General features: G+C 38.4%; 1 protein-coding gene across 4 annotated transcripts in view; it reads left to right on the plus strand.

Annotated features, from left to right (window-relative positions):
- pard3bb (par-3 family cell polarity regulator beta b) overlaps positions 1-18,426 on the plus strand; it is a 346,128-nt gene that overhangs the window by 163,141 nt on the left and 164,561 nt on the right. For all 4 annotated transcript variants that reach the window (XR_008632058.1, XM_055152785.1, XM_055152788.1 and 1 more), the window contains one exon: positions 2,361-2,568. Coding sequence is in view for 3 of the 4 variants with exons in the window: in XM_055152785.1 (XP_055008760.1) it covers positions 2,361-2,568 (208 nt within the window). In the remaining variant the exon portion in view is untranslated. The remainder of the gene's footprint in view (positions 1-2,360; positions 2,569-18,426) is intronic.

Genomic DNA, 18,426 nt, shown 5'->3' on the forward strand with positions numbered 1-18,426 from the left:
AATAATTAGACACGGGCTAAGAGGACTCATCTGTCATGTTAAATACACTGTGACTTTTCTTCTGTTTTAACAACTTTGGTGTACTTACAAGTTATTTTCTTATTGTTTACCTGCACTAGGGCTGTCAAAAGTAAAGAAAATCAGATCCTTAATGATACTATAACTAATATCGAAACCAGATACTTATGAGCAGGTATTGATACTAAAAAGTCACATTCACAGGACAGAAACCCGAATAAGTTTAGAATGATCTTGAGCTGTATCAGAACAAGTATAAGAACACATCAGTATGCGGCTATGGAACCTACCTGGATGACTGAGGGAGTAGACAGAATTAAGGCCACATTGTATTATAAAAAGAAGTACTAAAGTTTAATGTTGAAAATGACATTCTGTTGTCTAAGAGTGTTGAGTGTTTATTCCTTAGTATAGAAATTTTGTTTTTTACTATTGTGACAACAGTAGCCTGTACAAAATTCATACTACAACTAAACCACTGGACTACATTGTTGAAAGTACTTTTTAAAAAGCTGTACTTCTACTACAATTACAATTCTACAATTATTTTACATCCACTACATCCACATAGAGAGATAGTGCTTTTACACTGCTGCTAAGCCTATAGTGCTACTGCTACAAGATTAATTATAGCATAGAATAGCATAGCATAGCATAGTATAGTATGGTATAGTACAGTACAGTAACACAGTATAGTAACATAGTATAGTAACACAGTATAGTATAGTATAGTTTAGTATAGTATAGTACAGTAACGCAGTATAGTATAGTATAGTATAGTATAGTATAGTATAGTATAGTATAGTATAGTATAGTATAGTACAGTAACACATAGTATAGAATAGTAACACAGCATAGTATAGTAATAGTACAGTATGGTAACACAGTGTAGTAACACAGTATAGTTATAGTATAGTACAGTAACACATAGTATAGAATAGTAACACAGCATAGTATAGTATAGTATAGTATAGTATAGTAACACATAGTATAGAATAGTAACACAGCATCGTATAGTATAGTATAGTAGGGATGGGCATGATTAATCGATAATTGATCATTAAGAATTTCATCGGTTACATTAATTTTAATTGACAAACCGAATGTAGGTTGCTGTGTGTAGCGTGACCAAACAGGTCTGTACATGTGTCTCTCTGCACTCAGAAGGAGCGAGCAAACAGAAACATTCAGTCAGCCTGCAACGTACCGAAGCACAAATGCGTATTTAACGATGATTTGTACAAGAAATTCCACGCTTTCCGTTGCGTTCGGGACAAGTGTGAGGCCATGTGCACAGTGTGCAAAGCAGGAACATATGTTTCGGTGTCCAATGGGAAAAAGTTTTGCCAGGTGAGAGTCGCGCAATGTCGATGACGAGTCTCCACCTCCCAACCCCCGTACGGTGTCCTGGTTTTGACAAACGCAAATCTGGTCACACTAACCTGTATTCCACTGAGTCATGTCTTTTAATCTGACAGAAGTTGACCGCATCAGCGCACAAGAGCTATAGATTTATCTTCGCTTAGTTTATGCAAATTAGCGATGTGGTTTTAAGTTTTGTTTCTGTGAGAGTTGCGCAAAACTGAATTAAACACATTACAATGTCAAACGGATTGATGTGGCTCTAGAGTCTTTACTGTTGTCGTAAAGTTGAATTTATTTATGCAGATTAGTAGTGCAGATAGTAATAATAATGATGATCATTTTAATATAAAAACGTTAATGATTAATCGATAATCAATCGTTAATTCTTCCGACGATCGATTAAGAAAATTTCATCGAATGCCCATCCCTATAGTATAGTATAGTATAGTATAGTATAGTAACACAGTATTGTATAGTAACACAGTATTAACAGCCATTAATTAAAGATCTACTATGTAACTTTTTAGGTGGAGGGTCACTTGAGTTGTCGTCATAGATTTTAATTTAAATTTTTTTCTGTATATCATCAAACTTGCCTATCTTGCATTTATTGCATTTATTCATTACACATGTTTCAGTTGCAAAAAATATCTTAAAAGACATGAATTCTCACTGTGAGTGGGCCCGTATCTCTACAGATCTGTACACATCTCCACAACTGTAACTTGACCTGCTCGTCTCCACGGAGATGGATATGTTTAATGCTTTTTCACTGAAACAAACAGATGGCTGACCTTCCACCAGAAAAGTTATATAATGCTCCTTTTAATTGATTCATTTTTTATTGAGCTTTCACAATGTCTACACTATGCTAGTTTATAAATTATAATATGTTTTACTCGTTTTAGTTTTAAAGGCACAAATCTCTACTTTCTTTGACAATATTTTTCCACAACTCCTCTCTCTGTTCCCTGTAGATGATCCGTCAGAGCCCAGTTCAGGCCGGGAGACTCCAAACAGCTCATCTCGCCCAGGAACAGCGGACCAAATGGATGACAAAAACAAGAAGGACAAGAAGAAGAAAGACAAACCAAAAAAGAAAGAGAAGCCACCCAAACCCAAAGTAAAAGACAAGAAGGAGCCAGAGGAGGCTGAGAAGAAGGGCAAGAAGAACTGGCTGCTCAGGTGAGGACTGGGCCAATGAATGGTGTCTAGTTATGGGTGATGGTTCTGTTTTATTGTCTTAAAATATATTCCATGAATACATTATAGAGTAGACAGTAAAGGTATTGTGGTATAACATTTAGTACCACTTCATCATAACTACACTTTAATTAGCCAAGCATGAATCTTCAACTTAAAAAAATAAAATAAAAAATTGCCCATGTATTTGAACAAAATGTATCTAATTAATTAATCTAATCTAATCTAAAGGGTTTTACAGTTCATTGTTCATTCACTCCGTACTTGGTCTAGCATGCTCATTGTTGTTAAGATTACTGTGACAGTTTATAGACTATGTCCTGTTTTTCATAATGAACAAATAGTTTACTAAGAGTGATTTAGGCTCAGTAATTGCATAATTAACGATTTAGGGTTAGATTATTCTCTCTGTACTTACTAAACCCGAATCATTCTTACAAAACTATCTGTTCATTATGAATTACATCACTGTTCATGCTTTATAAAGGCTTATGGTGGTTATTGGAAAGTTTTACCAGGTTTTAACCATTTTCAGTTTTCTGCAGATGAAGTTTGCATTAGTCATGTGCTATAGCATTGATTTATATTTAAATACTATTATAAGTCACTGTAGCATTAGTATATTGATCAATATCTATGTGTTTTATATATAATTTATATAGGGTCAGGACATTGGAGCAGATGAGAATGACAATAGTTAACCTCTAATAACCAAGCACTAATATTTATTTATTTCGTTATTTATTTATTCATTTATTTATTTAAGAATAGCCATCTCCATCTCTTTCAAGTGGGTTGACAGAGACCAAAAGAAAATGTTTTTGTTGACATGTATTTGCATATTTGATAATGCTTTTTATATTCTTATAACACATTCAATTCACATTATTTTGGTTCAGTTCAGCAGTCACATCATGGGCTTATCAAAATTGTTAAAAACTTAACAGCTGCCAAGCAAACGTAGCCAGCAGTAGATGTTTGTGAGCAAAATCCAAGCTTCATATTCTACATTACAAACTCTAGTCATTCACTGTTCATACACTAGGACCAGTCATTCTCAGCTCGCCACCACCTCCTTCGAGTGTGTCGCTACGTTTTTGTTCCATATCATTAACATTCAACACTGTATCTAATTAATGTCCCAAATGTGAACTTTCTCTCCAACGAAGACTGAACTTTTTACCCTAAACCTGTCTGTATATAAGGTTATATTCACATGACCATAGCTCAGATTCCAATCTTGGGCAAAACACTTATCTGCAATTTCATCTGCAAACGGCTCTCTTTGAAAATGGTCTTACAAAAGCTGCCCTTGTGAACTGAAACACGGGAAAACACTTCCAGATCTCAAACTCTATTTTATCTGACTATTATCTCCCAGAATTACATGTTATTTAAAATGAAATATTAGGCAATTAGCGTAATTTGTGCCCATTTAAGTTCATTACAGCAGTTCAATGGCCTCTCTTCATACCTTATGGAGACCCTTTCCACCTTGTTTTCCTCCTGTTCGGCCCCATTCATTTTTCACTGTAGACACAAAGATTTCCTTCAGCTGTTAGTTCTAGTTTTTAGTTGCTTTCAAAATTGCCTTACATTTAGTTGAGCATTTTCACAACTACTTTAGTGCAACATTTTATGATGGTATTACTTTTTTTCCCTTGAAACTTAAAATGAAAACTTATCTTTAGCATAGAAAAAAAAATGTGTGTAAATGTGTATGTTAGAAGCTAATGCCTACAAGGCTCACTCCACTGTGAACAATTAGCGGGCTAATTCTCCAGCTACGCATTCCTGACGATAAAGACTCTTGCCCCAGATCTGGAGACGTGTCCTCATAGCTACTGATATTGACTGATTGATTAATTTATTGCAAAACTGACTCTTGCAAGCTTTTAACCATGTTGGAATGTCGTTACTTTTTCAAAAACATACCTGTAATTGTGTTTTGTTTCATTCACACACGTTTCAATAGCCCTTTATTATTAGTCTGTCTACATCTCCAAAGCTAAAATGCCCTATCCCACCTTGTTATGTCATCAAGTGGTAGTTACACAGCTGCTTTTTGACTTTAGTTCAGTAGAGATTGGCAATTCCAGGTCTGAAATTATCCAAAAGATTCTAGTGAAGGTGTCTGCCATTTAAAAACACAGTGAATCAACTTGAGTGTGTCCAGTTTGAGAAAAGAATTCGGCCTAAGTATGCGGGGTTTGTGTAGCCACCTAGTGCCTCCACTCGATTCCATTTCTCTCCATCGACTAGGTCAGGAATCAAAATACAATAGACGGTTCGCAAAAACCCAGGAAGTGCAAGTTCAGGCACCAGCCAATCAGCGAAGAGTGATATATTCAGTGTTGTCAATGATTCTCTAGATCAAGGATTTAAAGCCGGAACAAAGAGAATGTTTGGTGAGTTTTATCAAGGGGAAAGACGTTATTGCCCTTCTTCGTACAGGATTTAGAAAAAGCTTAATATACCAGTTCACCCTGTTAGTGGTGCATTACATATGTCACGATCAAATAGCAGCAGTTGGTTAAACGATAAAAAGTAACCGTCGAGCGAACGAAATCTAAGGTCAGACGGTTTGTATGTGAATAATACAAAACACAACTCTGACTATTTTTGTAATATGCAAACAACATTATAATATAGAACTGAGGCTCGTTTGGTACTTTTTCACACATTTCTGACAGACTGCTTCTTTTTTTTTTAATCAGGTAATCAAAAAGAAATATTGACAATCATCTTTGCCAGTATCCCCCACCTGTATACAACATATCATACACGCACTCCTGCCCTCTCGTCCTGTACCCTTCCCTCACCTCTCCTCTGTCATCACACCATACTTTCGAGCATGTGGTTGGCTCGCAGTCATTTAAAAGTAATCCGTCCCGAACATGGCTGGTGGCACATCCTCACCCACTGCACAGATTGGACACCCGGGGAAGTCCACCTTTTCGCCCCGAGTCCCATGCACCCCATGCACGCCGTTATCTCTGCTACCCCCTCTCTCCATCTTTTAACATTGCCTTAAGCACCTCTAAGTTCATTAAAGGTTACCCTCTATCTCTTCCTTCCTTCTTTCACTCCATCTGATTATAGACCTGCCACTGTACGCAGCATAGACTGTAATATTGTGTTTTCTTCTGATCTATGTTACAATGTTGTTTCCTGATCACAAACATACCTGGAGTTGTGGTTTGTTTCATTCGCACAAGTTTAACATAGAAATCCTGCAAAAATGCTGCATTTACAGTTCTTTTCTCAAACAGAAAACACTCCGTTCCACCTTGTCATGCCATGTGGTAATACATGCGCCTTCACTATAATTTAAGATAACTAGTGCACAGCCTGTAGAAGACGTAAGGATTCGCCGGCTACACTTCCCCGTGGTGAACTAAGTGAGTGTGACGTCACCCATAACGTTCAGCGCCAGTCAAATGAGGCTCGTGATGCCCACTGTTACAGGAGCGAATCTGGAGCCAGATTCTATGTTATGAATAGGATTTTTTTGATGGACAAAATAGCAAAAAACAAATTCAGGATCATGTAGAGTGAAAATACGAACATTTTAAGACCAAAATGACGAGGCTCACTGTAGTAGTTAAAGAGATAGGAGCCACAAGATCCTAATAGAAGGCTACATTCAGATTGCAGGGCTTAATGCTCAATTCCGATTTTTTTGTGAAGTCTGATGTTTTTGCGAGGTTGTTCACATTTCCAATTAAATGCGACTTGTATGTGATCCCCTGTGTGAACGTTAAACGGCCCGAAAGTGTCCCGCATGCACAATGGAGGACACGATGACGTCATCCACAGCGAGCGTGCCCTGTGTTTACGGAAGTTGTCCAAACATGGACGCGAGCATTGAGCACTTGGCGATTTTAAAGTTCCTCTTGTACTGGAGCCAGAACATGTACAGCTTACTTGTTTTAAGGAGGAGACTGAGAAGGAGAAGGATGATGTTTTTGGCCGTGGCGTTTTGTGGGACAGCGGCAGCAACGTCCGTTGAAAAGAACGTGTGGATGTGGAGACGGAGCCAAGAGTGGTGAGTGGCGATGTGCTTAGCTTCAGTGACACGGAGTTCATTAACAATTTTCACTTACTTCAGTGCAGAATAGTGACGTTTGTGGCTTGTTGATAACGTGTAGGTCAGATGAATGTACTTTGGCCGTTCAGACTGAAGTCGCATGTCAAAAGATCGGATATGTATCAGTTTCAGGACCACATATCCAAGTGGCCTGGGTCACATTTGAAAAGATCTGATATGTGTCGTTCAGACTGTCATTAAAAGATCAGATACAGGTCACATAGGGGCCAAAAAATCGGATTTGGGTCACTTCAGGCTGCACTCTGAACGTAGCCTAAGTCAATTGGAGCCAGGGTCAGAAGGAGCCTGAAGAGCCTCCTAGTGCACTTCCTATTTGACACATGGCGGCTAGTGCTTTAGCTATGTCCACTCATATATACAGTCTATGGATGTGACCTGCGTCATGTGATCCGTGGTGTCCGCGATTCCAAAAGTTGTTTATTTAAAATATATCACTAATTTTAAAAGATCTATGGCATGTTTTGCTCTAACGACATGAAACTTGGCACTGCACACGCTCATATCATTAGGATGACACTCTCCGAATTTGAGATCAGTCATATGAGTGGTTCGAGAATTATGCATGGAACACTCAAACAAACAAACAGGAGGAGACACAGACAGACGTTCCTTGCGTTAATAGATAGATTTCAGACCTGGTGTTGCCCATCCTTACTGAACTAAAGGTAAAAGGTAGCTGTTAACTTGAAAACCACCTCTACATGACAGCACAAGTTGGAATTAGCATTTAGAGCTTTGGAGATGTAGACAGACTAATAATAAAGGGTTACTCAAACATTTGTGAATGAAACAAAACACAACTCCAGGTATATTTTTGAGGAGGTAAAACATTATAACATTGCTTAAGCTCACAAGAGTCAATTTTGTATAATCTTAATCTTAAGCCTTAAGAAGAAACCCTATCACACTTCATCTTTTAAGTGCTTGAGGAAACCATATAGTAATACACCCAAGGATATTTTTAGCCCCCGTATAAGAGGTCCTGATTAGGCCATAGTGATAATCTCTACCTTTCTCTCTTTCCCTCCAGCACGCAAAGCCCTCTCTGCTCCTAGCTTTTGTATTTTTCATTTTTCCTGTGCTCTCCTGCTCTCCTTGCTAGCCGCATTACGTGATTGCATGTAATGGTGGATAGAGAGCGAGAAAGGCAAATTGGTGCTATTCAGTTTGGTTCAGTCCGGGCTTAGCTGCTGATTTGTCACATTCACGAAAGGCCAACTTTGATTGGTCTAATGGCTCAGCGGAGAGGTGCTATGGAAATCTCAGCCCTTCGAACACTGCCTGCGTTATCAGGGAGTCAAATGCTCATGTTTATGATAGTAGGTTGATAGGGTTAATGGTATATCTTATAAAAGAGAATAATGTTGGATGACTTTTGTGATTTAAATGTAGTAATTGTCACTTTGTAGGACATCAGATCAAAAAAACGTCTTGTCCCCTGCTGATGATTATAGAAGATTCTCTTTCCCATTTACGGCTGAATATTTGGACTACGTACCTTTTCTGGTGGAGGGTCTGCTATCTGTTTATCTCCATGGTGGTGTTATTGCTTTGCCTGATATGTTCCGCAGTATGGCATTAAACAAATGGGTCTGGTCAAGTGGTAACGGAGGGAAACAGGGGCAGATTTTTTACATTCAAATAGCTGTTATTCAGAAACTAGAGGGACTATTGAAATAAGTAAAATATCAGAATGTAGGAAAGAGTTAACACTCCAACAGGGTAAAGTTAAACCTGTGATATTCTTTCAAGTTGTTGACAAAAATTTTTTAAACTCATGTCGGTAACGGAGGGAATGAAATATACAGCACTTTTTGGGCAATAAATACAAACAGTGATAACTAGTGGTTCTCACTTACATATCCTTAACAAACTGGTTTGAATATTTGCTTCATATAGTTTTCTACCATATGGTACAAGATTAGATTGAAAAACCTCTTACTTTTTGAGTAATGAGATTTTTTAATAAGAAAGGTCATGGTAACGGAGGGAAAAGTAACGGAGAGAAAATTGTGCAAGCAAGTAGAAGGTGCAGGATTTTGCATAATTTGTCAGCTTTTTTCTTCCGAATACTTTAATATTACTTCAAAATGAAAGTGAAAATATGTCAGTCCTTCCAAGCTATTTTTTTATCATTTTAAATACATTTAAAAAAAAAAATCATGTACCTTCATCAACAGTTCAAAGATGGAATAACACAAGATATGATGAAATACATCCATTTATTTACATGATTTGCAGGTCTTTGAAATTTGGGAAATAATTTTTGTTCCATGTTTCATACATGGTCTGTTTAAAATGTATGTAACTTTAGAACCAAAAATGGTACAGAAAAAAGGTAAACAGTTTCATAAACTAGAGTACATATGTATCTGTTCAATACATTTTTATATCAGATGCATTAACTTGAATTTTTGGCCTTGCTGTTTACTTCTGCTTGACCGGGCCCAAATATAAATTGCATTTGCTCAAGTACACAAGTTTTTATTTCCCAACACTACAGCAAAAACATGCATTATTACTGTGTGTGCTGCCACTTCTCCACAGATCTGACCTGTAACTTGGCCTGGTGATGTAGAATTGTAGAATATTTCGTGAAAAAACAATGTGGATTCAAGCAGGTGGCAGACTGTCTAGAAACTTTTAACTTTTAACTACATTTGTTAGTATATTTTGGTAATGACTTCAGTTTGCTTTTAAAACATGTCCGCAAATAATGTAGAAAAGATTATTTACTTTACTTGTCACATTTTGTTCTAGCTGGAGCCTGTGGGAGCTGCAACCAAACATGCCGACGGTGATTAGGTTCAAAACTCACTAATAACTGAGCTCGTATTTGGTGTGAGAAATGTTCTGGTCTCGCAAACAGTCCATCTTTACAATCATTAGCTGTTCTTTTTGCTGCTTTTGGCACGACACAAGCCAAGTTCTGAAATGCAGTTGTTTTTAAATGAGCCCTTTTTTGACCTTTCTTTTGGTAGCACACCCACTTCCTCCACAGCTCCGAATATCTCAACTTTAACTATGTACAGCTATGCGTGTGGTTGACATGGAAACCAAACTGCCTTTCTATCTTCCAACATTTTCTTCATTTTACAATCCCCGGTCTGTTTCTACAAAAAATATTTTAAATTAACTTTCTAGTATAATAGACGACGCTAGCGTTAATTAGTAGCTTATTTACATCCTGGAGCCGGCATTAGCGACAGATAGGGGATCATTTCTGCAGAAAATCCCTTTGAAAGTGGACAGCTGGCTCTATCATCTGAACCGCGGCCAAATGGAACTGTCAATCAAGTGTTTGTGAGCGCGCTCGGTCGTGCTCGTGCGAAGACACCGTACTCTCGCTTCATGAATATTAATGAGATGATTAAACGTGATTGGACACACGCTCAGATGGTTGTCACGGAGTTGGCAAGCCGTGGATGTAAGTATTCGTCAAATGTTCGAAAATGATATACCGTTTAGCTAATTTTATCTAACATGTTATGAGATGCTTAGTACTTGAGATAGGCAGCCTTGTGGACCTATATAATAGCTATACATGATATTGTCCGGTATTGGATTGTACAAGGTTTCCCAGAAGAGTGACAGTTGCCAGTGTCTGTGTGCAGGCTGTTCATTTTTCTAATTTAAATGGTGTAAATTTATGGGAATTTATGTGAATGATAATAACTGCATGTTGTCCATTTGGAAGTATCCACTGTTCTACGAAATGTTCCTTTTAGTTTTGTCAGATTGTTACAGATTGGGACCTATCCTCAGTGGCTTTCTATGCATTGCTATACAAAAATGCAAACTTTATACAGAGAAAAAGGGCCAACCAAAGTCATTTTCTATTATGTCATTGATTATTGCAGAACTACCAGAAGCTATATTTAAAGGGCCCATATTACACAATTTTCTGATGTGCGTTATAATGTTGTTTTCTCATACCTGGAGTTCTGTTTTGGGCATTTTGAGCTTTGGAGATGTAGAAGTATTAATAATAAATTCAACATGTGTGAATGAAACATAACACAACTTAATAACAGCATTATAACATAAGCTCATAAAAGTCAGGTTTGCATGATACAGGACAGGGGTCTCCAGCCTTTTTTCTGCAGTGAACTACCTTTACGAAACAAAAATGCCAGAGAGCTACCAATTTCAGCAGTCACAAAAAAACAGAGGACAAATAAGAGACAAGGCAAGCCTTAGATGGCGTACAGTTAGATGCATATAAAACATAAACCATTGTCCATTATCGGTGCACCAAGTTAGGCATCAAAATTATACTTTTACAATGGTAATTATTCAAACTATCCACAATACATAGAATTAAAAAATTCCTTGGTGAGCTACTTGGAAGAGAGTGGAGAGCTACTGGTAGCTCCCGAGCTACAGGTTGGAGACCCCTGATAGAGGACCTTTGACAAAATCCCATGTACAGCTCTACATATGCTTATACCAGTGTTTCTCAAACTGTGGTGTGTACACTAGCCTGATTCATCAGCCAATTTGACTTTGTGAAAATCATCTGACCTCACAGCATTAGGGTACATTCACTCGACGGTAGGCAGCTACTTCTTTTTCAGTCACTGCTATTTGGTCATGACGTATGTAATGCGCTAATGGGGTGAGCTGGTATATTAAGCTTGTTCCAAATCCTGTTGGAAGAAGGGCAATAATGTCTTTCCCCTTGATAAAATTCACCAAACATTCTCTTTGCTCCAGTTTTAAATCCTCGATCTCGGGAATCGTTGCCAACACAGGATCTATGGCTCTGATTGGCTGGTGCCCGAACTTGCACTTCCGTCTAGTGTATTCCGATCCCTGACCTAGTTGCTGGAGAGAAATTGAATTGAGTGGAAGCACTAGGTGGCACCAGCCTGGCTATGCATACATGACCTCTTTGCAGAACTAACATAGCAATAGTAGAGCCTTATTTTAGCTCTAATTTTGATCTAAAATGGTTCTGGTTAAGACCGAGTTTAGATCTGGTGGTACTCTGAAAACCATATATTTTCTTCTATGGCATTTGTTGAGAGAAGTTCAAAAACCACTCGCATATACTATTTCAATTGCAGTTGTTTCACTAAAGTTCTTTCCTTCACCAAAACCCCATAAGAAAACCCCATAACTGTTAGAGCAAGTTGGCTTATTCTAACTTATGCCGTATTTTACTACTACTAACTAATCCATCACAAATATATGGGCTGTCTCCTTTAACAAAAAATATGATTTGTATTGGATCCTCTCCCTTTTCTAACTCCAACCCTGCCTGAAAACTCTGAAAACCCCATGTATCCAGGTTTCAATTATACCAACATGCCTCTCTGTGCTCCTGTATTCTGATGCCTATAATTACTCTCCCCATATTTGCCCCTATTTCCTCCCCTCTTTCACCACCGGGCTTGTACCCCCCGCGTGTTTTCCAGCGGCCCATAATGCAACACCTCTGTTAGCCTTAAAGTGCTCCATCTCTGCAGTGGGTCCCATTAGCAGTGACTAGCCCCATTGTGGTCTCTATTATGGTGCCGCGGCGTGCTAGCTCTATTAGGCTAAGTCTGTACGCACTGTATGCCTAAGTGTGTGCGCAGATGAAAGGGCTGATGGGAGAAAATGGACTTTTTGTGGCTCGAGCGCGTGTCATTTTAGGGACCAATGTGAATGTGTTGGTGGAGAGAGATAGGGAGGAGGGGAAATGAAATGATTGTAGCTAAGAGGCAAAAGCAACAGGTACGGTACAGTATGTTAAAATGAGACTACAAGCAAAATGGGTTGATTAGTTTAGTTTTTAGATTTAACTATTACAGATATATTACAGAAACATTTTGTACTTTTTAGACGAAAAAACATCATAATGTAGAAATAAAGATTTTTTAAAGGAACACAATGTAACTTTTCTGGTGAGGGTCTGCTACCTGCTTGTGTCTTTTTAACACATTTACTTATTTATTATTATTTTGTTATTCCGCCAAAATATGCTTTCTAGCTGTGAGGGATCGCCTCTCCACAGATCTGACCTGGATCTCGTCTTGGTTTGGTACCACGTGCTTGCTTTTATGGATACAGATAGTATTTGATGCAGACTTTTCATGCAGCATTTCATTAAACTTATTTTAAAAAGTTACATAGTGTACGTGTAATGTGATATTTTGAAGAAAATACACTGCCAAAAATGCTGTCTCTACATTAGTTGAATAAAAAAAAATATTTGTTCTTCAATATCAGTCAATGGAATATGTCTTAATCTTAATAGGTTATTTTTTACTTTATTTTTTATTTAGATTTTTCAAAAGCAAATCATCAAAACAATACTCTGGAGTTGCAGGTTCTTATTTATACATGAATTTGGTAATGACATTTTAATGTAGTGTTTTACTGGTGTCATTTAGAAATGCATTCTACTTTTCCTATTTGCAAAATTTCTTCTTAGGAGGTGATTTAAGATACCTAGTTATTATTTTTCAGAACATTTGCTAGTGGCCCAAAATTGGCAGAAGTTGTTTAAATTTTGAACTGAAAAGGATAGCTCAAAATACATGATCAAAAATGTTCTTACTAGTGCTTAAAGAGAGTATTATATGAAAAGCAGTCATTTTTTCCACATTTTTGTTGTCTTTTTTATGTGAGATCTTCCCTATAATCTGTCTGAACTGGGTTTGTGGCACGTGTCTTCTGCATTTACTCAGCCCAATCTGCATTTTCCATCTCGACGAGACAAATGAATGAAAATTAGCACTATAAAGCCAGTCTGTTTATTCTGCAACTCAAACTTCTGACCAAACACGGCCCTGCATTGTCTCATAATTACAGCGTTTTGAATCGGCGAAAAGAAGAACCAAGCTGCCAATCAAGCACCCGTGACAGGAAGCCATCTTGTGTCAACGCCTGATGCCACGGCTGTCAATCATCTTTGCCCCTGTGTGCGGAGTGTGCCAGTCTTTTCACTGTCCTTCAGCGCACATCTGCTCCCATAGATTCATGTTCGTTAGCCCGTCACACTTATCACTATGGGGCTATTCTTCCGGGAGCCATTTTGTCCCGTGGAGGGGTGTGTCCGGTGTCTGAGGGGGGCGGAGCTGACAGAAGAGAGGCAGGATGGAGGAGAAAGAGGAAGTGAAAAGCACAGATGTCTTCAGTCGTTTTCACCGCATTTGTTAGTCTGTTCAGAAAAGTCTGGTCCCGCCCCCTGCACCAGACTGTGAGAGAGGAACGGAGAGGGGGGAAACTACTGCGTGCGTGGGACAAAATGTGAAGCATAGAAAATATATTAGAAGATTTTTCTTCAATAATTGCATACATGTTGTTTGAATTGCACATACATTTGAACAATAAATTTGATGATCTATGCAAGTGCTTTTTCCGCACCCAGGTATGGCAATGCTCAAAATATTATTAACCCAACCAACCAAAAAAACAAACAAACCAACCAAAAAAAATGACCTATGTATACCGTATTTAGAATGAGTATGTTATAAAAAAAAGTTAAATTTATTCACTTAACTGGTAAAATGCTTATATATTTCTTAAAAATATTTGCTTCTTAATTAAACTTTTAAAAATCCATATATGGATGGTTTCTGGTTGCCAGTTTCTCTAACTTTAAATGGGTTGCCAAATAAATGAATTTGAACAACATTACATGGCTATAAAATAAGATGTAAAATGTGAGAATATTGAGCACACACTGATTTAAATGATTTTGGAGTTGTTGTACGTCCCAAATCATACCCGTCTTGCATTAGGTATAAACCCGAAACCCGGTAGAATTTTTATCTGATCATGGCTACTGTATATTGTACACATTTTTTTCATATTATTCTATTACATTAGTTTATTAGTTTTTTTTTTCAGGGGAAATTCACATAAAAACAGTAACTTACACAAGATGTAATAGATTTGTGCCAAGTTGGAGCAAAATTGCTAATTTCCTCTTGCAGTCCCTGGACATGTTGAAGTCATAAATGCTGTACATGCCAATAAAATACAACGGATATTAATGCAATGATTTATCTAGTCAATAAGTAACCTCATCATAAACATACCTGGAGTTGTGTTTTGTTTCATTCACACATGTTTGAGATTAGCAATACCAGGGCTGAAATTATCCAAATGATTCTAGTAAAAGTGCATGGAGTTTAAAAAACATAGTGCAGCACTTCCTGGTGGAACAGTGTTTTCTCTTTGACATGTGTGAATGAAACAAAACACAACTCTGGATATGTTTTTGATGAGGTAACAACATTATAACATCTTTGAAAATAGTGTAAACTTGGCTCTTTAATGTGTGTACATGGTTGTTTGGTTAAAAGCTATAGTTTCAAGAGGAAGAGAATTTGAGTGCATTTTTGACCATAGCCCTTGTAAACATGCTTTGTGAATATATTTTGACATTAACAAACTGGATTACAACTAAACCCTATTACCCCATCTCCCCTATGTGAGTGTGCTTTGGGTGCAGAGGGTTCATGGCCGTGTGACTGTTCCTCTGCACAGATGGACCAGGCCTGTATTCCTTCCTAATTATAACACGCACCATAAGCCTCTATATTCTCCCTGTCTGCGCAGTGTTAGCTTGTTAATATGCATGTGGTGTCTAAATGCACAGGGCATGATGTAAGTGATGCCTCCTGACACTTTCATAATCAGATGTTGTTGCTCTGATGTTCGCTCTGAAACCAGGCTCGTGCAACATGCTGCAACACTCAGCTGAAAATGGGGCTAATCATTTATGTATTGTTGTCATAATTGTGGGAAAATGACAGTTTTTACAAGAACAATAGCTTTTTCAGTGGATAGCCAGAAGGAATGGCGTTGGATTATGCCCTCCTTGAGTTTAGTTAGTTCCCTGTAAATGGTGCCATCATATACACTCAAAATTCATCTTCACGTTATTTTGAGATAACACTATGGCAATATATGCAGAGAGAACATATATAAGCCAACAGGTACTTGGTAATGTAAAGTTTGTTTGTTTTTCAAATAGTTGGTAGAGACATCTTCCCACTAAGCCCAAGATTTGAGATTCAATATCTGTTACAGACCTTACATATTGCCATTGTGTCCTTGAGCAACACACCTCACCCACTTTGCATGTGAGTGTTGCATCCATTGATGGCCTAAGTTGTAATGTATGCCATGTCTTTTAGAGATCGATTGTTTGTTTTTTTCATGGCTGATGCCAATTAGACAGGCTAGCACCACCTAATGCCTCTGCTCATTTTCATTTCTCTCCAGCGACTAGATCAGGAGTCGGAATTCACTATGGTTTGCAAGACCTCCCGGAAGTTGTAGGCCGCACACCAGCCAATCAGCAAAGAGCTGTGAAGCCATGATGTTAAACTCAAGCGCCTGTCTGGTCCCTTTTGTGGTACATTACAACAGTAAACAAAGAGGTCGAGATGGATGTAGGCGAAGACATACATTCTGTGTTGGCAGCGATTCCCGAGATCGAGGATTTTCACTCTCTGCTTTGTTTGCCATTGTGCCAGCAATTACTTGGACAACACTGATCATTCCGGCGCATTACATATGTCACGACCAAATAGCAGCGATTGGTTAAATAACTACCGTCAAGCCAACAAATCTTAATGCTGCGAGGTCAGACTGTTTCCACGAAGTGAAACCGGCTGATAAATCAGACTAGGTGCCAATACCAATTGTTTGGAATCTAGAGCAGCCTGTGGCCGTTAAGCTCTGGTGATATTTTTGAGCCGATATGTAGGGCTGATTTTGATTATTTTCCTAAAATTATATAACTTAAATTTGCTACAATCTCACCCAAGGCCCTTTTACCACAAACCTTTAAGAGAGCTGTAGTCACATTTTGTGCAGTTCACTTCATATTTAAGTGTTTTTTGCTTTGTGTGTATTTTTTAGGCAACAGATTGACCAAAACAAAATATCGGCCTGTGCTGGAGATTTACGCAAAAAAATCCAAATATCGCTGTATATCTAATGTTTTTGTTCATCTGTAATAGTGTAATAAGCTTACAACTCACATATGGTCATGGATAATGTACCTAAATGTGACTTAAATGTGTATGATGAATAATATCTGTATATAACCTGTAGATTGTGAATTCCTAACAAAAAATTCCTGATGGCTTAAAAAAGGGTATAGAAAAAACAAAAAAAAATTATGAAACTTATATTTCAGAAAAAAAGTGAGTATGCTTTTCCCATAATTACAAATACACCTCGGTTACATATATAGCCCTAACAATATACCACAGTTACTTAAATGCTCTTTCTCTATCTCACCAGCCCTTTTCTTCTTCCTCTCTCCATTTCCTGCTCCATTTGGGTTAATCTCATCTTGTCACAGCGATATCGGAGACAGTATTGTGGTAAAAAGATGGAAAAAGCGCGGATGTGTGCATAGGGTGAACCAGGGGTAAATGCAGTTGGAGAGGTTGGAGGAGAGTTGAAGGAAAGGCTAATACTATGACACTGTAGGTAGCAGTAATTAGACGGAGCCCTCCTGTCCCTCGCGAGGCTAAAACACACATTGTCCTCTGTCACGCTCACTCCCACCCCTCCCCTCGCCCATACAGAGGCCCACGTGGGGGGCAAATGGGATTTTTACCCCGAGTCCACATTAGGCATATGAGAGCAAACCTGAGATATAGCTACATTCTTGGGCTATAGTTGACTAGAAAAAATCTTGGTTGACTAAAGACATCCCCTTGCCTTCATTTAATCAACTAAAATGGCTCTGGATAAGGTTAAAAAAATATATACAAATTAAAATCTCACACAAAACAACTATATTTAAGAGCATCTTCGTATGTGAAAAAGCAGATACAGTGGTCCCTCTTTTATTTGGGGTGGGTTACGTTCTAAAAATAATATAGGTGAAATCCACGAAGTAGTCAGCTTTATATTTTACAATTATTATATCTGTTTTAAGGCTGTAAAGCCCCTCACTACACACTTTTTATACTTTTCTCAGACAGGACAGTCAACTATTTTTGCATCCTTCTTAAAACTTATTGCCGCTGTCATCCTTTTGTTATTTTTGTCCTTTATGAACTGAAGATTCATTTATTCTGTAATGGAGCCCTACTGCGCAGAGTCCTGCACAGCTCCATTTTTGGAGACTCGCGCCCATGCCGAACTGCACCACAACCACCCGCACCTACCTGCACCTGCCCATTAACCTGAGATTATATCAAACTTTTGCGCTGCATATGCCACAGACTGAACCAAGACTAAACCAGGACTAACCTAGAACTGATTCCAGACTGACGTCCTCCTCTTCCAGACTGAAGAGGAGGACTAAACCAGGACTGAACTAGAGCTAAAACAGGAGTAAACCAGGACTAAACCACAACTGAACCAGGACTCACTGTCAGGACGGGCTTGGGGGTGACCACAGGAGAAAGGACTGGTGTTCCGGTGCAGAGGTCTACCCGGCACTACCCGCCCGTAAAATTCCAGAATGTTAAAACCCACCCGTTTCAACAACTATTTGCCCACAGGTACCCGACCTGGTGTAGGACTCTGCTACAGTGTTTCTACCTTCCTTCAGCATGTCCAGAAGTCCAACTTTTTGTACGATGGTTACATCTTCCTCTGCCTTTTGGGTGCGACCGCAGGAGCCTTTGTCAGTGCAGAACATTTCGTCGACATTGTGGATTTTGTCAGAGAGAAAACTTGCAAACATACAGCACTTCAGAAGCACACTGCTAGTGATCAAACATTTATGTAAATTTGTCAAACTGAACACATTCTGTACT

The sequence above is a fragment of the Boleophthalmus pectinirostris genome, unplaced genomic scaffold (assembly GCF_026225935.1).
Source record: "Boleophthalmus pectinirostris isolate CB_2022bp ecotype Guang Dong unplaced genomic scaffold, ASM2622593v1 HiC_scaffold_1, whole genome shotgun sequence".
Taxonomy (NCBI): domain Eukaryota; kingdom Metazoa; phylum Chordata; class Actinopteri; order Gobiiformes; family Gobiidae; genus Boleophthalmus; species Boleophthalmus pectinirostris.